Here is a 23,812-nt window from a genome sequence, read left to right on the forward strand (position 1 = left end):
CCGTATGTATTTGTGTACACAGGTAATTTTATCTTTTAAAATATTACTATTACATTAGAAAATAAACTAGCAAATACACGCTCTTTCAGGAGAGGAGTTTGCACTGCAGTGAAGTTTCCTGTAGCAGCACAGGGACATTTTGATGAGCGAGTTCCCAACACAGTGTTACTGCCAGTGTAAGCAAGCTGACATGTTGCACATTGTTTTCCAGGCACAGCTCTTCAGTACTTTTCATCTCTAAGCACATCTATCAGATAGAACAACTTATTGTGCCAGAGAAGCTATAAAACATACCTTGATGTAACAAAGGAAATATTATCCAGGAAAACTGCAAATTCTAGTGACATAGTAAGACATAAACCTCAAAATCATTAACAAGAATTTTGAAAAGATCACTTTTTTTCGTGTGTAAGAGGCATATAAAACATTTCTCATAACCTGCTCCTGACATTTCAGTAAATTTTTTGATCAGCTGACAGTTATCATACATTATGCCAATAAAAGTCTCCTGTACCACATATTACATCTCAGGTGTTGAGCTGCTGCAATATACTCCATCTTCAATCATAATTTCAAGTACTGAACACTTTGGTAAGGGAGTTCATAAGTTTATTAACCTTTCAAATAAATAGTGCAAATATAGCCACCTCTTACAGTTCATCTGTCTTCAGTCTATTAACTAGCCTTTAAATCCATCTGGAACATCTCCCTGATGAAGGCAGCACATTTGCACTCTACTTCAGACAGCATAATCAAACTTAAAAACACAGATAAAATATTGTCCTATAATAGTTTGTTTTAATTACATCCTGTGTATATTTTATTTTCAGAATGTTGTTCAACAGCAAGAAATACATCATCAGTTTTGTTCTTTCCCTTTATGATGCAAGCAGCAGTGTCACCTTCTGCCTGTTTTTGTCACTCACAAGCAGAGAGATGGTAATTTCAGCTGCACTTCTGCCAGACACCCCCTCAGACTGGGAACAACGAACAGAAGTCAGTAAGGGTGTCAAAATATGTAACAACATGTGTGTTTTGCATCTTGTTCACTGTATGCTATTCCCACAGAACTGCACATACAGTTAGCTTGCTTATTCTTACTGGTGAAATTTAGAGGTCTAGAAACCTCATTTTCTCCAGGGGTAGGTTAATATATTTTCCTACTGACCTTAACTCCACTTGCTTCAGAGCCAGGATTTTACTAAGAATCAAGGACTGAAGTGACCATGTATCTTCAATAACAGAAGATACGTAGCCATCTCTGACATACAGGCAGTGAATTTTATGCACATGCATGTTTCTTATGTTCTTATAGTGAAAAACAGATTTAAATTAAGAAATGTTTGCTGCTTGGCCCACAGCATGTAAATAAATTTATCAGTGGATTATCACAGGATATCTCATCACTGCTCAGGAGTTAACTCAAGAGTAGTTTAAGATTTTTAAAATATATATTTAACTGAAAAGTTCACGTGTAAACTTCTTTTGGTAGTTGCATGATGGAGTGTTCAACTGAACACGTACAAAAAGCCCATCCCTAATGCAGCTGAACAGACATAGTCTGCCTTTATTAATGTATTAATGTATTGTGCCGTAGCTCAATGCATACCAAATTCAGAAAGGTTAGTCTTTAAGCATGTATTTGCAAACATCCATTTAATCTTAAAGAGATAAAGAAAAAAACAAAAACAAAACATGAGCGCTCTTCCTCATACATTCAGCTCAGTAAAGAACCACTCCAGTTTGCTACATGTAAGATTTTGATTTGACAAATCTAAAAATCATAGCTACCTAAAGTAAGTTTGTGCATAATCTTAAAATTGCTCCTTACTAGAACTTTCTGCATCAAATATGCATGGCAGTTTTACTTTATTGTCATGACCTTATTTTCTAAAGAGAAACAAGCCCCACATAATTAGTCAGCATAGGAGCCAGTGACTTTCAGCATTTTTTCTAGTCAGGATTCGGTTTAAGTGATAGTGCAAGCAGGACATTTCTGTTGCTATACAAGCGAAATGTTCATTTATGCCCCGTGATGAGAAGACCACAGAAGTTTCATGAAAATCAATCAAAATAAACTTCTACAAGTCATAAAGAACTTCAAGGATAACACCAATCGACCAGGCCTGAGTTTCACAGCTAAAAGGACAATACTGCCCATTTTCATTGGTCAGTTCTGGAAGCCCTTTCCAGGATGATCTGGTAAAAGAAAGAAAAAAGAACAAACAACAACAAAAAAAAGAGTATTGTTGTTAGACTACACACTGAAATGAACATTACATTATAAAAGTTTTGAGAATAGTATTTCAGTGGGAAACTTAAACAATGCCTGTATTCCTACAGTCACATTATGTTATTTAATAACTGAGATCCAACCCAATTACTTCTGCTGCAGAAAATTGCAGGTTTCTGTGAGAATGTAGATTCTCTGACACAATGATACCTAAACTTACGCTATTGAAATGATGCTCCTGTTTCCCATTCAGTAGCTTGAAGTACCAGTTTGAAGAACCTATGTTATCTTTGAGATAACAAAATAACTGGATTATCTATCCAGTTTCAAACTACACTTGAAATTTGATTATGGTGCTAAAAAGTGATGAAGGTTGGAAGATAGTCTGAAACCATGAACTTTCCTCTTCCCCCAGATTTGTTTATGGACAAATCCCTTTTCGTTCTTATGCGGTTAGCTAGACAAACTCTTCCATCGTAGACTACTGAATCCAATTGATTTACTCTTAGGGGTACAAATGAATGCATGTTTGCAGTACTGCAGAACAGATTGTATGAAGGGTTATCAAGGGGAAGACGTTTGTTTTTGTCTCAATTTCTTAAGAATTAACATTATAACAGACAAAGCAATTTGTTTGTTTTAAGAAAGAAACCTCAAAACGCAGAGGAACATTTCTGGGCCTCTAAATTCCTGTCTTCTTGGAACACAATATTATTAAGATTTTGAAATGGGCAGACTTACTTGCTGATTTGTAACACATTAAATCTTCCATAAAATTGATTTCCTCTAGACTTCATGTGGGTAAATATTAGTAATTCCAAGTATCTATGAACGGCACTAGATCTCAGCTGTACTTGAAACCTGACTTGAGATCTCAATAGCATTCATAGTGGCCAACTTTATATGTAGAAAACTGATGCTATTAAAATAAGTAGTATATTAAAAATAAGTAGTATATTATTGTACATGCAATCAGATAGATTCAAAATATTCAGTGACTGGTGGTATCTACTATCTTAGATGGTATTTTACCTTTCAAGGTGAACATAGTGGCGAGAAAGAACATTCTTTATCATAACCACAGTTTTTGCATATATCTCTGGACCAATCAACTTTGAGAAGTACAATTTGGCACGAAGAAAATATCCAATCGGCCACAGCCATTCCTAAGCAAAGATAGGAGATGATTATTATAGCTGTCAGTGTCAAAAAAATGTCAGCACTTATTTTGAAATTCAAGAAACAGCTCTTACAGGTCCTTGGTGGTAATTAAAACCTCTGGCCACATTATAGTTGTCATTGTCGAGAGCATTATCATAGACTCCACAGTACACCATATCACTGCAAGAAAAGAAAACAAACATAAGCAAAACATTAACAAGAAATAGTGTATACACTGCACAGCAGAAACGAGCCAAAAATTTTTCATGGGATTTACATCTAATAGGGCTTCAGTCAGGGAGGTCCCAAAATTCTACATTTTGGATAACAATAGAATTCCAAATACTGTACTAACTAGTGGGAAAATTGTTAAAATTTTCAGATGACTTGTATAATTTCACTCCTATATTTTTATTCAAATTGTAATGCTATGCATTGTATGATACTGAATTTGTGTTTTGATGCCTACTCATAACTTTTGTGATAACAAATTTGAATTGCTTGCTACATGGCATCCAAAAACACCTGGAAATTGTCTACATAAATAAAATCAATTGCATGGAGTTTTAGAACACTAAGATACTCATTTCTGGAGTATTTATTGTAGCCTTATTTCACAACTATATACAGGGATTTTGACAAAACATTAACTCCCCAGATCATAATTTCTACTGTCACTTATTCTCATGTCAGCTATACTTACTCTGGATCTAAAGTTTTCATGCCCAGTGGACCAAGTAGTTTTTCCTCTGCTATCCTCAGAGCCTTCCAAGCTCTCTCAGGTGTGAACAACTCAGGGGCCTAATAAAACAGAGATTTACTGAACTCTGCATATGTACACATGTACACACACACAAGACTATACATATGAACGTAGAAGATGATGAAGACCTCTCATATTACTGAGTGAAAATACAATTACACTTCCAGAAACTAGAGACAGAGTAACCAAGAGAAAAGCTATAAGTTACTTTGGGTTTTATTATTTTAAATAGACTTGAAAAACATTTTTATAAAAATAAACAATCAATGCATTTTAGCTAATCTGAGCTGATTCATTAGCAGGGGTTGGACTTCATGATCTCTAGAGGTCCCTTCCAACCCCCTGCAATTCTTGATTCTTTGAATCTGTGACTCCTCTCCCCTCAATCTAACCTAAAACAGATAACCTCAACATCCACAATACTGAACTCTGCAAATTTATCCTAGTGATAAATTTGGACAGCAGTTTCATGTAGGTAAGTTCTGGCAACATTACACTTTTATCAGATATTCTAATATGGGTCAATATTAAAAGCAAAGACAAAAAAACACTTTCAAAATTTATTCTAAGCAATATTTATTCCTGATATAATGCCATGCAGCTGAGCCTTATAACACAAGTTCAGTTCAAGAATAAAATAATTTTAAATGTAAATGCTTCTTATTCACTATTCTTACTTACCACAACCATAGCTATGGTAAAATTTGGCCTAAGTTGGTAATCACACCATGGACTTGAAGCTCCATAGCTGTCTTTATAAATCCCACGTTTGTGAACTAGATTTGGATGTTTTTCATTTTGATCTGCAGGGTTCTCAGAGACAAAGAAGAGTCTTTCAAAGTGTCCTTGAATTTTTCTGTTCCATTCATCATATGTGATAGTCTCTTCCCTTCCTGCAAAATATTACACACAGATTTTCTTCAGACCCCCAACAGATGTGTGCGTATGGCTAGTTCTGCTTACTACTGTTTTACTTATTATATTCCTAACACAAGCAAGGCAACAGAGGCACTGCAAAAAAATTGAAGCTGAATTATGTTACAGATCAACTCTGTCACCTCCACAATTTCTTACAACACAACTCTTCCTCACTTCTTTTAACTAGCTAAAAATGAACAGTTACTGTGAACTATAGTAAATATTTAATTGACTAAGTCTAAAATTTATGTTCAACATTTTCAGCATGATAACATGCCATCTTTTCTCTAGTAGTTTGTATACATACTCTTAATATCTAGGAGAATACAAAAGGAATGTCAAAACATTAGGACAGCTTTTAAAAGCTCTCTTCTGAATTCCTGGCACTTAATGTAAGAAGAGCACACCTAGTCACCTCTCTCCACCTGGTGGTTCTCCATGTTAGGTGAATTCAACAGCTCATTAATGCAGTTTACTGTAATTTCAAACAAGACTAGAAAGGTGTCTAGAAAAACACCAGACAGCAACTGCTTGCAGGAACATCGAAACAGTATCTCCTTACTTAAGCACAATTAAGTTTCATTTTCAGTAGACGGGCACTACGTAACACAAATGGTTTGTGCTCTAAGACACCAGTGCAGAAGTTCTGTAACTAATCTTTAATTTCAAGTTAACATAGCCATCCAGAAATATTGTGTTTGCAACATAGATAACAGAAACAAACATGAAGTTCAAATAAACAGTAAAGTGGTTTAGTATGGGAAACTAAAGAAAGTATGATCATCATATTTTTCCTACATTTTAAAGAAAAAAATAACAGTAGCATTAGGAAACTGAGATGTACATTTATTTTTGAAAAATTTAAATTCCTTTTACTTTTTTTAGGTGTTAACCTGCAGACCTGTGCTAGGAATATTCTTCCAATTGAGATATACATACATCTTAGATTAACAGTACTCCAACATACAGCTGGAGTATATCAAAAAGGACAATACTACCAAAACTGTAATAAGGTATGCCAAAAGACAAAAACAAACAAAACAAACCACAACTAGAAACTCCAGTGCTAAGCCTGCTATTATGAGCCAATGGAATGTAAGTCAGTTTTAAAATGGATTCATCAGTTAATGAATGAAATTTAAACTTAGTTAAAGAAAATGAAAGACAGTAGGAAACACATAAGCATCAAATTCAATTTAGAAAGGTCACTTACAATTCTGGGATAATAGGCAGAAGACTTTATCTACACTTTGTAATAATGCTTCACACTGAACCCTGAATTGTCTTTCAGATTTTAAGACATTCTGAAGTGACAAGTAAGTTCATGACCTAAGAATCTGGATGTATAGGAGAAAGCCCTACACTCACATTTTCTAATATAGAATGAGAACCATTCAATGAAATGTTTTCAAGATTAACCTTTACTGAATGGTAGAACAGCTTTAGAAGACATTTATATTCACCTGAGCCCCATGAACTCAAAGTAAAGTAACTCAGACCAAAGCAGCATCCCTATGAAACAGAGGGGACATCTACAGATACTTAGGTCTTGTGTCATTTTAGTTCTCTTCCTTGTAATGAATGATATGCACGATTATGATACATAATGATCACATCACCAATATCCATTTGAGAAACATGGTTTAGGCTCCAAAATCTTTGGAAATCCACACTATATTGGATGCAATAAAACATTTCATACATTGATCCGATAATCAACTCCTAGTAATTTTAGTAACGAAAGAATTTACTTATACAAGATACTTTCCTCAAGTTTGTTTTTTCTCTTTTGTGAATAGTTTTGATAATCATTCCTGATGTAATATGGCCACCAGCTCATTTGACTTATTTTCATACTCCCATAATAGATTCATGACATATGTTCAATTTTACCGTATCTTTTTATGGTGACGCCATGGAACGGATATTCATTTTTCCTAGATAAATCCAGCAACCAGCGAACAGCCGACTTGCACAAGCCAACAATCTCCACAGCAGAGCCATCTCTAAAACAATGTTTTAGAAGTCCAAGAATTACATTAAGAAGGCTATTTAATATACAGATTTTTTTTCAGTTACTTGCAGAACTTTAAGCATCTTATTTAAATAGTGTATTTTTTCCCACTGGTTATTGCACATTATGCCTGTTTGTTTTTTATTTAAAAAAAATTATATTTTTTATTTTGCCTCAAAACTGCACACTACATGTATGAAGAACTGGCACGGGCATCCCCATCATCATCTCCAGACATTTTCTAGTACATTATGATATTTCTAACACAGAATTTTTTCATCACATTTTCCTTACTATTTCTTTCCAAGAATCTGATAACCTAAACTAACTTTTATTAGCAAGTAGTCACAAGACATTCACAGCATCATTCACTTTCAGTTTTCGTCTACTACCTTGGAATACATATTCAATGAAGAGGGCTAAAAGGGAGGGAAAAAAACCACAAAAACTGCAATTTAGAGGAAGATAAAGTGCCAATATGATAATCCAAAAAGAAAAAGGTAATTCAAATCCAGTCTCACTTACTACAGCCACAGCCTGCAGTAAAGCATAAACCTGAGTGCTGAAAACTGGTCTATGCAAACAAGCAAAGTAGATGCTTGCATTGAAGATATTATGAGTTAATAAAATGAAACTTAATACAAATATTAGGTGATATTGCAAGTCTGCAAAAATACTGCACTAAGCTTGCAAATAATGTCATTAATAAACACAAAGGCATGCATTAGAGATAGACTAATAGTCTCTAAGACTACCACAAGAGCTTGTGCTTTTATTTCAACACTGTTACCATGAAGAACTGTTTCCCAGAGGAAACCTAACAGATTCTTGATGAAAAAAGACAATGAAAGTTTACTGCTTGTAACTTAAGACAAAAGTTTACAAATCACACGAGCAAAAAAAAAAAGCCAGAAACAGGGAAACAGCAGCACAAGTCTGCCATTCACTAGACTGAATTAAATCAGTCTGTTTGGATATATAATTTGCATACCACACTGCCATGCTATTTCTCCTTAGCTTATATAGATTTTTGCCATCAGTATTATAAAGCAAGAAAATCACAGGGTTTGTTTCACTAATCACCTCATATCCATATGGTTTGTTAAAGAAGAGCTTGATTTCTAAATATTTTACCCTTCATTTTAAACTTTAATCTTGCAGGTATTTTTATATTTTAAAATCAAAATATTTAAACCAATTATCAAAAGTATCTCCCGTAACAAGAGGTCATACATAATCAGTCCAGATAACAAACATTTCAACAATCTAGCACTACAAGTATACAGGTTTTCCTAAATTGTTTTACTACTTGAAGTTCAAAGTTTACTCTTTACAAGGAGTGAAGTCCATGCTAGAAGATGAGCACTTCCCCTGCTTAAAAAAAAAAAAAGCAAAAAGGCTGGATTTTGTACCTTGGAGTAGCAGGAATTCCTTTGTTGCGAGCTCTGTCACTCTCTCCCATTTTATCCATCCAGGTGCCGCAATTGAAGCGGTTCCCTCCGAAGACAAAGCCAGTTTCACGGTCAACACCTGCTATTATATTAAAACCTGCCAAGTAAAAATGTCATGTGTGAAAACCTATATGCTAAAAAACACAAATCCCCAAGTATCTGCCCCAGCACAAAGATCTTACATTAACAAAAACTCTGCACAAAAGAGAGATCTGAGGTGGGTTTTCATAGGCAGCTGCACTTTTTGTGTGAACTTCTAAGGTAACTTGTATCACAACAATTGCTGAAAGCAAACAAGCACTTTCTAAGCATTAAATGTACTTATAGTAATGTAGTGCCATTAAGCAAACCATTAATTTTTCAAAAGTAAACTCAATAGCTTGATGAAAAATAATCAGATGCAATATTCATAGTTTGAATTGCATAGCAAATGCACTACATTTACACACACACACTTTTTCCTTTTTTTTTTTTTTACCTTCATCTCTCATGTTTTGATCTATCTGTGGACCAGCATTTCTTTCTCTGAAACTTATGCCTTCCATGTGCCGTTGCATTGCCTCCTGTATTACTTCGTAGAGTGGCTGATCCTAGATTGGTTGACATTGAGAAAGGTAAGATCAACAGACCTACTAAAAAGGTTCTCTGTAATGTGCAAATAGTAGCAATTCTTAGCCTCTATGGTAGTTAAAAAGAACAGCATCTAGATTTTCAGCAGCATCTTTGGCAATATGATACACTTTAATTTTTAGTATTGTGCTATTATTAACATTAAATTCTTTTCAAAATTGAAAACAAAAATTTAGAAGCTGATGAATATGTTTTTTTCATACTCCCACCTCACATCTGTCTAATCGAGTGATGCAAACAGTGGAAAATATCCAAAACATAATTCTTGTAGCTACAACCTTTCATAAAAATTATAGCTGTGTTAATCTTTACCACACTGCCTGCAGGCTGAGGAGAAGAATCATCTCTTGGGTACATTCTAGAAACAGGACACCTGAGAATGTCTAATCCATTTGGAACAATCTTACAGTAGTCCTGGATACACTGAAGCCACCACCACACAGCATCACGGCAGTTGTATCTGGCATGTGTTCCCTGGCCAAGCAGGTTAGGAATGAGACCATGTCTTAAAGTCCCACCAAATGCTAGAATTATGTTTCTAAAAAGAAGAGAACAGTCTTAAGTTACTTCCAGGCAATTAGTGGACCAAAGATTAATTACAAAGCATACAAGTTTATCTTAATAGCAAAGTTAAAGAGAAAAACAGTATCTTAAAGACAGATTTGTAGCTTCCAACAACAATACTTAGGCATGACTTCGTGACTTCATTTAGTATATATACTTCATTAACAATAAAAAAACCATTATTTTAGAAACTTCCCAATACTTTTTTTTTTTTTAAAGATGAAATACATAACTGCGAATACAGTTAAGGTAATTTCTTTTTTCCATGGGTTTGATCCCTTTTATGTCACAGGAAAGGTTTTAAATGACATTTATTGTTTATAATTATCTTTATATCCATTCAGGTGGAGGTGGGAAGGAAGGAAGACCAGGACCAAATGGGAATTTCCTATTAAAATACAAAGAGGAGCCAGAAACTGAGGTTTTGAGAAGTTTTTATGCTTTGCATAAAACATGAACTCCATCTGGCTTTAAATTACAATATAAACATACTTGAAGACTGCAGATGTAACTGCAGAAGGGTAGTATTAGTTGGTCAAGTGTACAGCAGCATAAATACATGCTAATTTAAACCAACTAACTTCTATATCCATATCCTGTGGAATGTTGCACCCAAACTAAAAAAGATTAATTCAAGATTAGTGAAAATTGTCAGCTCAGTAAGTCTGGCTTATATTTGACTCATTTATCAGGTTAAACATTTGCATCTTACACACAGATATCAGATAATAACAATCCACAGTTAGCTGATTTCCAGTATTAGACTAGCATTAGCAGTCACCAAACAGAAAAATTATGACAGACAGGAAATAGTATCTTTCTGATCAAAATGGAAATCCCTTGCTACTTCAATTTTTAAATAAATTACTGCTCAGCAACAATACTTGAAATAATCATGTTGTTTAAGGACAAGCATTAGTGTTATGGGTTAAAATTGCTTTATCTATATTGAGTATCAGCTGAAATACCAGTGCTGAGAATGCAAAATAAAACAATATAAAATATTTTTCATTTCATTTACAAAGAACTCACAAATCCACCTGGGGCCACGAAGTTTTATGCAGTACATCAACTGTTTCTAACAGCTTCCATGTTCTCAAGGGTTTTGAGGGCGTGTCTTTTTCCTAAACACCTGCAAAACTATGTCTATCAACAGAAAGAACTAAGCAGCAGTCACTCTTACCTTGCTTCTATATAACGTCCTGTAAGTAACATTAGGCCTCTAAGTGCAATAAAGGTATCCCTTCCCCAAGAACGGAAGATTCCAGAAGAGAAGTGAGGTAAACCTAATAAGAAATGCTGTTAATCTCATTTACAGATGGGACAAAAGTCTCCAAGCAGACATGCCTAACATGTATATAGAAAACGAACAGAAGTAAAAATATATCCATGTGCAACTGTAAGTTTTTCCTAGAACTGTTCTAAGAAGAGTTTTTGTTGTATTCTACAACTTTAAAATCATACAATAGACTGTTCTAATCATTAACAGTCACATTCAGTTGCTGGTTTTTATTTTGTTCACACACTACATAACATAACCGAATGCCATCTTTTAATTAAAATAACACCACCACAAAAAACAACAACAACAAAAGCCATAACCAGAAAAGGAACAAACAAAAAGCCAGAACAGTGACATGATATATAATGCTTTGTTGGCAAGAGTTATGTTCAAAAGCCATGTCACTTCAGTAGCATAAAAGGAATGACTAGAGAGCTATGAATTTCTTCAGCCTAATAATACTCTCAGTCACTATAAAAGGAATCCTGCTTCTCTTTAGGAGCAGTTTCTAGAACTACATTTTACAGCAGACATTATGACATAACTTTGTGCTTTAACTGTAACATTTCTCTTCTTAATTGCAACAGTACTTTTTTTTTTTCTTTTCTTCTATTTGTTAATTTTCCCAGTCTCACAAACAAAAAATGCCTAATGGTAAAGGTTCAAAACCATAGCTTGCTGTGCATGCTTGCTTAAACAAAACCGTGGCTTCTGTCACTAGACCACCCACTGCATTTGCTAATGCTCCAATACAGCCTCTGCACCTCTGTAATTTTACTAAATATGGCAACAGCAACTTGAGAACAATGATCCATTTACGAGTTAAAAGTATCACAGGCTCAAATATGTGATGAGAATATTTAAGACCAAGCCCCTCTGTATAATTAATCTCTGTGATTAAATTAAGTGAACAGTACTTGTCTGTGCTTCCAGGCAACACTAAAACAGCCAAATGGAATGCTACTCGAAACCAGAAACTAAAAGCAGTGCAATTCTATGGAAAAAGACATAGAGCAGAAAGAGCAGGAAAGGAAATCCAGCCAACCAGGGGCCATGGAACCTGCAGATACTAGAAGTTTCTATGGTTAAAAAAAGAAAAAGGAATGGGCCAATTTGGAGGAAAAAAAATGTAAAAGCCATTAAACACAGTAAATAATACTTCTGGCATAGGAAAGTGCCCACTTCCAAGCCATGCTGGCAGAACATTTGGAGAAATAAAATGCATCTGCTGACTGCTTTTGTGGTCTTTCCTAAGCAACTATTGTTGCTCCTTTTGGAGAGAGCTCCAGACCAGAGATTCTTTTGGTCCATTAATAGCTCTCATGTCACTTCTTGTAAGCAGTAAATCCACACTTGCAATTCATTACAACTCAGTGCTTAAATTAACATTTTAAAACAAACTAAAACCTATTACGGGAAGCATTATTATCTCAAGTAAGTCTTTTGGAAAGAAAGAAGACATTCCTGTGGATCTCTGTAAATGGAAAAACTGGATAAGTTAAAAATGTTTTAACAAGATATTGAGAAGCTTTTTTCCCCCCAAGAGCAAAAATAAAATGGTAACCCCTCAAAAGTACTGCTAGACAAAACTCCATTCTTTTTAAACAGAGAAACATTTAACTTAAAGGCAAGTTAAAACACAGGGGAAGAGTAAAGACAAAAAAGACATTTTAAACACAGCTTCTGGCATTTAGTTCCCAAATGTAATGAATGCAACTCTGATAGTTTTGAAAGAAATAAATGTTCCACAAGAATTTATTTTTCTTGATGTAAATGTTGTTGTCACTTACCAGCTGCTAAAGTAACACAGCACTGTTCTTTCTTATTTGTAATCTCATTCAGCCTATAGGGAACATCATGTAAGGAAGGAGACAGATCTGGCAGACATGCATATTTTCCTATCCCACACATCTGGATTGAGCCCAAGGAAAGGTGCTTCACAAACGTTGACCCATTCTGCACAAAGCTGTAATACAATATAATCAAATTAAGAAATACATTCATACTAAAATATCAGTGCCCTTTTTTCATTTGCAGAAAAGTAAAACAAAGGTTATACACAATATTATAAAGTGACAGAATGAATTAGTGTATTATGCATTAATTTTGCACATAAGATTTTTAAATTACTTTTTCCAAAATAGCTGCCCAAAGTTAGCCTTAAATATTTAACTTACTAATGCAAGTGGGAGTGTTTACATGTTGAATACTTTTAGGGAAAGGGGCAGCAAAGTGAAATTGGTTTAATTTATTTGATGCCTACATATGGATGTCAGACTGCAAAATAGGAGAAACTAAAGATTTTATCATTTTATTCTATAAACAAAGTTCTCTAAAACCTGGTCAGCATTTTTAAAGACCTCTGCATCTCTATATATATTCTTACATCATAGAATCCTTAGTCATTAACTCATTTAGCATATTGGCTAATATAACGCAGCCTGCATTCCTGACTTTTTTCATAAAATACACATTTCTTCCACATAGTATCACAGCCATACCAAATCCAACATCATTACTTTTCATGAGATTATTTGTTGAAAATATTCTTAACTAGAATAGAGCTGTCATTAAATCAATCTTCCTTCCCTCTCCAGAAAAGGGCACTGATAATTAATTTCCAGAACTAAGGACAAAAGAAACATTGAACAAAGCACAAGAAGAAGTGCAGTCTCTTTCTCCCAGAAAGCACTGCAGCTTCACTAAAGACAGCACCAAGATAACCTCTGCAATGCTTCAGAAAAACACTTGTTATAAGGTTTTATCCTCTAACAGTAAAATGCCAGCAATAGTTATAAGTCCAAATCCAGGATAGGAACAGCAATGAAGCCTTCCAAACCATCTTAGTTAGAAGACTGATTTGATTTTCACTACCAATATTACTATCTTCCATTGGACAGCACAAATATAAAAACAAAAATATTCATATGTCATTCTTCAGCAGATCAAACATAAAAGTTGCAATATCTCTACATTACTGACATGCCAAGCATACCTAGACATCTGATGCCATCCCACATCCAGAAGAGTTGTGTATGCACCCACTAAAATGGCATCAAAGTAACATGGAATAAGGTAACGTGGAATTTTCTTCAGATACACAAACATGGCCTTCAACCATTTACCAACCTATTAAAATATAACACTGTTAGAAGTACAACACTGGAGTTCAAAAACAGTGCTTATAGGATCCATTTGGTTAAAGCATTTATTAGATTTTGAACAGATATGAGAATGCTAGTCTTTCTTATTACATTAATTATCTGAGTTACCCAAATAAAATCTTGTGAAATGAATAAAGCAATTCTCTTGTAAGAAAGTAAAGGTGTTTTTATAATGTAGGTGTGCAGGTAACTTGAATCTCAGTGCTTGATGGGGCAAATCTTACTATAACTGCATCATAATCATGTATGGCTCAGTAGTATTTAGAGCCCTTTCTGAAAGAACTCACTTAAAAAGATGGCTTCTTCATTTTCATTCGATGGGAAATAATAAACAGGGAAGGAAGCTTTCAAGCTTTTATGTAAGAGCTAAAAAACTCTCTATGCCCTACATATATTCTCCACCTCTCTTTTGTAATGTATTATTAAATACATTACATGTGGGGTCTGGCAGCCCTGCCCCTGTGGCAGGGGGTTGGAGTTTGATGATCCTTGAAGTCCCTCCCAACCCAAGCCATTCTATGATTCTATGAACTTAGTAACAGCAATAATGAAAAACAGCAAAACAGTCATTTGAAACCCCAAAATCATGAAATATATCTTTTTTACTCACTTCTGCACAGGCTCCTGCACGTGAAATCAGACGATTACTGACATAATCGATCATCCAGTCTCCAGATCTTAAATTATCACAGAACGGATGTCCCAAATCATTCTTTGGTCTAATGTCTGCCATTACTGACATTAACCCTGAAGAGATAAATTCAACACAGTATTATAGGACATGTAAATATCACAAACAGAAATTATGTTTCCCAGAGGAAAAGTTACAAAGCAACAGATAACATTAACTGACTTTAACTACAATACTTCTCTTGTCGCAGAGAGAGTTAGGATACAACTCATTTACTGTTTCCTCAGAATATATCCTACATAGCCACAAAAATCCCCATGGAATAAATACTGCTTGATGAAATTCATGTCTGATAAATGACTGACACTCCTTAGTTATCTGGTAGTGCCTCTGGTTTAATAAATGACTTCTCATATTAATTTCACATACATTATATGCATTTACTCTTCGTTTTAAATGCTAACGACTGGTGTTTAAAACATTGAAATTAATTTTTTAGTCAGAGGGTGGCGAGGCACTGGCACAGGTTGCCCAGAGAAACTGGATGCCCCACCACACCTTGGGGTGTGTTCAAAGCCAGGTTGGATGGGGCCCTGGGCAGCCTGATCTGGTGGGTGGCAGCCCTGCTCATGGCAAGGAAGGTTGGAACTAGATGATCTTTAAGGTCCATTTTAATCCAAGCCAATCTATGCTAATTTTATGATTAATTTTGCATTCTAGAATACCGGGAAAAAGTAGTTTATGTTGCTACAATTTGATTCCCTCGGGTAAAACACTGATTAACATGATGAAGCAGAAAGCACATATCATTTTTTGTCCAAGCAGTAGCAGTAGCCATTAAACAGTATTAAAGAATGATTTAGAGGGAGGAGCTCTATTTTACCCATTTCCCTGACAGAAAAAAATAGAATTCTGAAACTATTACCTTGGAGACCTGCATATTTCAGGGACGACCAGTTTGGTATATTGTAACAACCTCCACCATCTTCTTGTTCTTCTGACTCACACCTATACAGCACTTGATTTAAGTCAGCCAAAGTTAGTTTAGATGCAATTCTGGAAAAACAAAAACAAATAACAAACACAACATACTCCACATTAGGAAGTCTACTTTAAGTCACAATTACACAGAACAGTGAAAGAGCCTGGAAACCTTTTAAGTATCAATGTTGTTCAGTATTATACATATGAAAAGAAAATCTCAGTTTTATAACGATCCAAAAATCCAACCATAGAAACAGCAACAAATCCTTTCTTTAAGTTTACAGACATTTTTGCTCTTACTGTAGTTCTCATTTAGAAACCCAAAGAATACTTACGAAGAAAATAATGTTTTTAATATAGGTGCTGAATGATCATCAGGAAGACTCCCAGATTTAAAGTGAGGACTGAACTGAATCAGATGATTGCGAAGCACACCAACAGCCTCTTGTGCCTTTGGATCAAGACTAACTCTGAAATATGAATGTATAACTTATAGAATGAAGCACTTATGATAACATTTCCCAAATCTCAAAAACAAAGAATCCTAATATTTTATTTTAACTAATACAGCCATTTGGTAATTAGTATAACGTACCTGAATACTATTACACTTCCTGGTGTTAAATTTTCAAATTCTATTTCTTGAACAAATTCATTTGGCCCTTTTATGGCAGTTCCAGCTTGCTTTATAATTTTACTGTCTTTAATCTTAGAAAAGAAAACATATTTGCAACTGAAAATCAATGTCTTTTTTCCAAGGTAAAAAAAAATCATAACAAGATATTACATCAGAGCAGAGGTGAATAAGGATAGTTACCTGGATATGCTCTCTGAGTTCCACTGTGAAATTAGGCAATCCATTTATAAAATGTTCATCTTTTTTGTAAGGACTAGTACTTCTCTCAATAGTTCTAGCCTCAAATACTACTTCTTCAATTTTTCCTAAGAAAAGCAAAACCATGTTGCAGCTGTTAATATGGATTAAATGAGAGGTAATACTTTTGAATACATAAACTAAAAATCAAGAACTAAAAAATTAAATATATAAAATGCAAGCTTCTATTGTACAACTAAAGAATAACTAACAAAACACATGGGAAGTGCTATAAATAACCCATAAAGTGTTCATTACACATTCATCAACTGTCTTATTAGATAATTGCATTTTTTTCTTTTTATAATAAAATAAATTATGAAATTTTTGTTGTAGTTTTTTAAAGCATTAGACTAGTTTCCAAGCTACAGATCCAGATGGTGTATTTTCAAAGATTAACAACTTACATTAATATTTACAAACAGTAATTCCTTCCCACAGTCTGTACATATAACCACTTTCCTCTTCTTTTACCATTTCATAAACACACATACATGGTGATGTTACAGCAGAAAGTTGCATGAAAATATGAAAACCTTTGAAAATCCCAAATTCATTGTTATTTCTCTAACCACCTTTGGTGCACACACATTACTACTTACCAAAGAAGTGTTATATAGTGAAAATTGTCACATTAAGTTTGTGTGTTAAAAAAAGAATAGGAATACCTTGAATTAATATACACACACACACGTTATTGCTTGCAAAGAAACCTGATTACCTGGGATACACATTTCAGGTACTTCTTTACTGTAGAAGGAAGTCTTTGGATCTCTGAAAGCAGTTCTGCTTACAGCCACAACAGACTGGTGAGTGTTAGGGCAATGTCTTGTCACTGCCACTATATCTTCATCAACTTGATCTACATACACCTAGAAGAGGCGTATCATTACAAACAGGCTCATTCAAAATATAAATATAGAAAAATCAAATTGTTACCCCATGTCTTGCCTGATTGAAGCCTTTAGTTCCCAGCTCCTGATGCAGTCTGTTCATGGCTAGCCTTCCAGCTAGAATTCCTGTCTGGAAATTAACTTCACCAGAATTCAGGTGTGCTTGTGGATTCCAGGTTGAATAAAATCTCTCTTCAGATACTACAGAAATCTGTAGGGAAATTTATTTTTTGCAAATATCAACTACACTTAAAAACAAACAAGTGGCGATTCCAATTATATAATCAATTCAGATTTCATATGAAATTAGACAGTCCTAAGTAATGCTAACTAGTTAACGGTTTGGAATTTGAAACCAATACAAAAATGTGCCAAAAAAACAAACAAACAAACTCATGAAAAACAAAGACCAAAAGCTCACAAACCCACACCAGAATAAACCCAGTGTTAAAATACTTGAATCAAATGTATATTTTTAAAAGTAATTTAGAAGTTAAGCTATAAACACAGACCTGGTGTGGTACTAGTTCATCATAACCTTTGGTGCTTCCTGTAGCACAACACGCCATGGAAACAATCATTGCACTTGGAAGTGCATCATATGCAGATCGGTGCTAGGATAAAAAATAAAACAAAATCACATACAAAACAAGTAAGATATCTAATTCATCCCTCCTGACTCAGCAAATAGAAGATAAACTCAGTTTAGTAGAGGAACTAATTACTTACCACGTGTTTATAATTTTCTCAGTGACAATAGATTTATTGATGACTTACTACAAATGCACTAGCAAAAGCAATGTAACAGCAATCCTCAAATATAAGCATTTCAGTTCACACCATTCTCTCTCTCATCCTCTCCTGAGAAACAGGAGTGTAGGAGAACAGATGAACCAATTAGCAGCTGGAATGAAAGAACCAAAACAGCTCACTGAATAGTCAGTAGGACTTTCTGTCTTCAAGTTTTCACCTCCAGTGAATCAGTTTTCTAAATGTTGCTCCAAAGGGAAAAAAAAAGCATGCAGACTGCATCAAGCCCTCCCATCATTCAGAAACATCAATTTAGAAAAGAATAAACAAACTTGGTTTCCAATTTACATGCTTACCTGAATTGGACACTCATTGTCATGCGTAATATCCATGAAAAGCGCATGCGCTATTCCTGGCACCAAAGGCCGCAAACGTGGCTGAACAAAAGAGCCAACAGGTTCACCGCCAAAACGATAAACCAACCTTCCCTCTTCATGGCTATTATAAGCTGTCATGGCCTCTATAGAACAAAATAGATAAGCGTTTGCATAAGAGTAGCTACCATATAGCACAGCGTGCACAGAGATGATAATGCAGAATTTTACATTTTTTATTTCAGTGTGTTCAAATATCACATTAGAACTTTTTTCTCCAATATGGATACACAAACTTGAAGTATTCTGTTTCCTATAGTACATAAAAGTAGGAAAGGGACAAAGGGGAGCTTTTTTTCCCCTCTCTGGTTTCTCCGGAGGATTTTAGAAACTCATGCAACAAAAATCAGACCTGATACAGCACTTGCATACCAGAGCTGTGCTAGTTTCTTTTCTCCCTCACTGTAATGTAAGTGAAATATTGATCCTCCAGTAAATTAATGCAGGGTGTCTTCTCTTAATTTACAGCTATTACTGTAATGTTTTTTTGTTTTTTTGTTTTGCTGAGAATCAAATACTGAGAATGAAATTAGAAGTGTGTAATCCAGAAAGAATCTTTTCTTTGAAGAAAATCCCATTCCCATTCTCTATAATCTCCAGCTGGAAAGTTCACACCATTCTCTTGCATTGCACATGCACAGCAAGCCTACCTCTTATTAAGGAGGTAATGCCCAGACTATTCACAAAGATATTGTCCAGCTCCTCATTTCCTGTGAACAGTTCAGCCACTACAAACAAGTCAGCTCGCAACTTTCTAGCTATGTCCAGCATGTACTGCAAAAAGCACAGCCAAAAAAGCCACAGAAAGGGGAAAGGTAGACATAAAAGAGGACAAATTTCAAAGCTAGGCAGGGATTGAAATAGGAAAATGCCATGCAGCAAGGATAAATAGAAAGCCAAAATTAAGTAATTTAAATAATAGTTGAGGATGACACAAACATAAGCAAAAATTAAAGTTTAAGATTCAACAGAGGAGGAATTAAGTACAGCATGAAGAAGAGAAGATAATTGCATAAGCAAAGAACATAAATATGTAAGGGAAAAAAAAGCATACCAATGTTAGTTTCACGTTAAAAACTCCGAACCATACATAACAATCCTATACAACTTTCAACTGCTTATTGTACCTCTAATCAGGCTGGTAATTCCCAGGCGGTTGACAAAAACATTGTCAATGTACTCACTGCCCGTGAAGAGTTCAGCTATCACATAAAGATTAGGTCTGACTGATCTGGCTGTAGCTAGCATCTCCTATAGATCATAATACATTTTTAATGGAAGTCATTCATTGTCAGCTACGAATAGGTAATCATCAGTGTGAATGTTAACCAGATATAAAAGCGTTCTTAATACATGTGATTCATGAATATAGTCATAACAGGTAGCATTCATAAAATTGTTTGTATTTTATAGAAATTTACAAATTACCTAAATAATTCTAGAAAATATCCTGAAGATTTTAAGCTAATTACAACTTTGTTTTTAAATAAATGGTGCAAATGCAAGAACAAAAGGTTGGACAGAAAAGATATATTAAGCCTTTAAAAGTTACTATTCCAAAAATTGTAACAAGTGTACAAATGGTGGAAGTGTTTAAACAGCTGCATTTTAGAATCACAACTTCTGTGAAGACACATCAGCTAGTTCACAGGTGTAGGTAAGCTGCGTGCCCTAGCTAAGACACTGCACAGCAAACTACACAACTCAAACCTGTGTAAAACTACTTTGCTAGTTAAGTACAATTTCTGGATGTAGTCAGCTCCATAGGGAAAAAGCACTAAATCTAAGAAATAAGCCTGACTAGCTTAACTTTTTGCTGATGTTTTTGCCAACTTTTAAATTATGGAATGTAGAAACCTTCCTGTCTAATTCAGCAACAGTAAAACATGTATGGCAAACACTAATAATTTTTACCAAGTCTTATAGATGACCAAGACTAGAACTGACATACTACATACTAGCAGTGATTGCATTTCAGTCTGCAGCTGCATACGCAAAGTTTCTCATACCCATCAATTCCTTTGGTATTTCAGCTGAAATGGAGAATGAAAACATACAATAGCCACACGATTTTGCTAACTGTTCAGAGTAACTGGAACTACATCTAAACATTGCCAGTCAAGAAACATTGTCTACACTGAGGAAGCTTCATTCGCATAAACCCTTTAGATTCTGCATACGCAGAGGAGAATTTCTTTCACATTCAGAAGCTGCTTTACCATCAGTGTGCTTAGTTTCACGTACCTCAGCTACATGAATAGGTGTTGAGTGACAGTTGTCAAGACGAATACCGTGGAAATGTTTGGCAGTGATTTCAGTGTATTTTTTCATATGTGCCCAGAGGTATGGGCAGTCTTCGGGTTTGTTACCATACCGCAGTTTCACACTGTCTCCCCAACAAATAAGCTCTCTTCTCAAGTAAACATTTGAACCTGAAAGGGAAATAAATGCACTGTAATATACATATTGGATAGAATGTGTACCAAAAGATGTGGCATTTTGTCTTCTACTGCTTAAGAGTAGGAGGATGCTGTGATGGCGAGTAAAAATTCTAACAATAACCATATAAACTCAAAATCTATATGCCTTCTACCATTGTATAATTTCAGACCACTCCAATGGAATAATTGAATTCAATAGCAATACTGAAATTCTTAAGACTGACAATAAATTACATTTATTTCTTTAAATATGGCAATTGTACTTGAGAAAAAGAGGGATGAATGTGGCAAATTCAACATCACAATACTTCATTTCCAGAAACTTTTCAAAGTTAGTCATTTATAAAACAGCATACATACGAACAGAAACACTAGTTTGATGCCTATGCTGGTCAAACTCTAAAAAGCATTTCACTTGCCATAAATAAACTGCCACAGCCACAATTTAGAATATTATCCTTTGCTAACAGCAGATTGCAATGTCGTAAGCCAAATTTCTTAAGTATTCAGGTGGATAGGTAACTTAAACGGACACAGTCCCTAAAATATTTATCCTCCATGGAAACTTTTTTTTTTAACCTTCTTTTTGATGCAATCTACTAAAAGAAAAAAAAAACCAACACTGTATAAATTCAAGTTCAAGTGTATATAGAATAAAACACAATTTATCCCAGAGGTTTAACTGTGACAAATACTTAAACAGTCTTATCTAAAAAAGTGACTTATCTCCCATATAAAACAGGTATTTGACATGGCAGTATCAAGATATTTTTTCAAAGTTCATTTGCAACAAGTAATATCTGAGCACAATAAAATGGAATTTTCAACAGTCAAAGTGCAGCAGGAGAAATACAATTGTCTTTGAGCCATCACTCTTTGGAAAGTCTGTTCATATTCACTGTATTAAAGCCCAATCAAAGCATGAATAAACTCAGCATCATTCTGGATAGCTAAGACAGAGCTGCTGCATTGCTCTCAGCTATTTCCAGATTAGCTATACTGATTTTACTCTAGTGGTTGAACATTGTATTAGATAAGAAATTTATTCATCCAAAAAGCAATCCTGCCTTAGCAAAGAGATCATCATTCAGTCAAACTAATTCCATGAGGCTCATGTCATGGGCATGTATGATGACAGATGCATAATAAGAACAAACAGCTAGCAAGAAGAAAGTAGGGATTTTAAGATGCTTCTGCTACCAAAAATGTTAACTTAGGCACAGTCTACACTATAGTATCTACAGTCTTGACATAGACACTTAAGCAGAAAAAACAATTTTCTTTAGATATACACTAAGCTTGTTTAAGTAACTAAACTAGCTGTATTTCAATTGCTGTACTCATGCCCTTATGTATCATCTTTTTACACTGCTTTATGGTACACACTATTCCTACTGAGACTAAATGTGGAAACACAGGTACTTAAAACACAAAAAGCCATTGATCAATTCAGAGACAGCACAGTAACAAATTACTAAGAACAGTGGCCCCCCCCAAAAAAAAAATGCCCAGAAGGATGGAAAATAAGCTGGAAGGCAACAGAAAAACACACACAAAACACTTATTATCTTCACTGATGCGTAAGAGAAAAAACTAATAGAAGACAGTGAAATGGCTGCAGATTATATTGCAAACATAAGGGTCTACCAGCACACTTCATTATGGAGTATCAATTGGATTATCTTCTAAAGCAGATACAGCAAAATCTGCCTTTTTAAAAATTTAAACTGGCCATTGTTTGATTCAGTTTACAAACTGCCAAAACAAGATATGGCAGCTGTTTTGTTTAACTCAGTAGCATTGCTATCCCTGAAGAAGTTAGTATGCATTTCCTGCGTGGTAAATAAATACCCTATGATACCTTCACAAGTAATCCACATACTTAGGTGGGTTAATTTTCTTGACAATGCCTGCATAAACAAGTATTACTAACCAAGTACTGAAGGTGCTCCTAATGCAGAGCTGACAAATATCTAGAATGAACTTAGAAGTCAGGGACAGAAAGAACACTGTTAGCAGTTAGCTTTTAACACCAACGTCAATATTTTCAGTTCAATCACTAGCAACCCTTCCCTTTGTGAGCATAAGGATGGTCCTTTCTATTCTGATGCAGAATATAGGCTACAAAGAATAGAAAAAATAGATCAACACAGTCTCTGCAGAGAAAGACTGTTTTGTCATCAATAGAAATTGAAGTTTGACAAAGTATTACCTAATCTCATGCCCCTCCCAATAAATATTGTTGTTTTTTTTTTTAAGACATCTTTAATAAAGAAATATAATCCCTAAATGTTTAACTTCATAATAGTCAAATGTTATTTTGAACAACCTCACCCTCCTCCTGCCCTGAATCCAACCCAACAAAAATAGTCACCAGTATTCTTCATTCATTTTTCTAAATGTAATCAAGGATTTTGGAGAAATTATCTATGAGCTAGTATTTCAGAAATTAATTATACAGCCTTTCCCTTAGATTATAACTACCAGCAATTTTGCAATGACATACCAATGTTTTTTTCAGTGTGGTTCTACTTACACAGTTATGTTGAAAGACTTCACAATATAGCAGTTCCACAGGGAGCAAAGATGACCTGTTCCTTTGCCACTGATGCTGAGATGGGAGGA

At 34.7% G+C, this 23,812-nt stretch overlaps 1 protein-coding gene across 5 annotated transcripts in view; it reads right to left on the reverse strand.

The window, feature by feature from the left end:
* Positions 1–9: 9 nt before the first annotated feature.
* The window catches only part of AGL (amylo-alpha-1,6-glucosidase and 4-alpha-glucanotransferase), a 41,485-nt gene continuing 17,682 nt past the window's right edge, over positions 10–23,812 (reverse strand). For 4 of the 5 annotated variants that reach the window (XM_031614732.2, XM_090146277.1, XM_090146275.1 and 1 more), the window contains exons 12-34: positions 20,991–21,178; positions 19,874–19,997; positions 18,669–18,832; positions 18,075–18,176; positions 17,621–17,773; positions 17,391–17,541; positions 16,613–16,737; positions 16,391–16,503; positions 16,131–16,265; positions 15,737–15,867; positions 14,791–14,927; positions 14,012–14,145; positions 12,807–12,982; positions 10,918–11,020; positions 9,483–9,708; positions 9,019–9,130; positions 8,502–8,637; positions 6,969–7,081; positions 4,839–5,050; positions 4,098–4,195; positions 3,487–3,574; positions 3,266–3,399; positions 10–2,199 (exon numbers count right to left, since the gene is read on the reverse strand). In XM_031614732.2, coding sequence (XP_031470592.2) covers positions 2,082–2,199; positions 3,266–3,399; positions 3,487–3,574; positions 4,098–4,195; positions 4,839–5,050; positions 6,969–7,081; positions 8,502–8,637; positions 9,019–9,130; positions 9,483–9,708; positions 10,918–11,020; positions 12,807–12,982; positions 14,012–14,145; positions 14,791–14,927; positions 15,737–15,867; positions 16,131–16,265; positions 16,391–16,503; positions 16,613–16,737; positions 17,391–17,541; positions 17,621–17,773; positions 18,075–18,176; positions 18,669–18,832; positions 19,874–19,997; positions 20,991–21,178 — 3,173 coding nt within the window. In that variant the 3' untranslated portion in view covers positions 10–2,081. Of the gene's footprint in view, positions 2,200–3,265; positions 3,400–3,486; positions 3,575–4,097; positions 4,196–4,838; positions 5,051–6,968; positions 7,082–8,501; positions 8,638–9,018; positions 9,131–9,482; positions 9,709–10,917; positions 11,021–12,806; positions 12,983–14,011; positions 14,146–14,790; positions 14,928–15,736; positions 15,868–16,130; positions 16,266–16,390; positions 16,504–16,612; positions 16,738–17,390; positions 17,542–17,620; positions 17,774–18,074; positions 18,177–18,668; positions 18,833–19,396; positions 19,521–19,873; positions 19,998–20,990; positions 21,179–23,812 lie in introns of all 5 variants that reach the window. The other variant, XM_031614731.2, reaches the window with a different exon arrangement.

The sequence above is a fragment of the Phasianus colchicus genome, chromosome 9 (assembly GCF_987193195.1).
Source record: "Phasianus colchicus chromosome 9, bPhaCol1.hap1.1, whole genome shotgun sequence".
NCBI lineage: Eukaryota > Metazoa > Chordata > Aves > Galliformes > Phasianidae > Phasianus > Phasianus colchicus.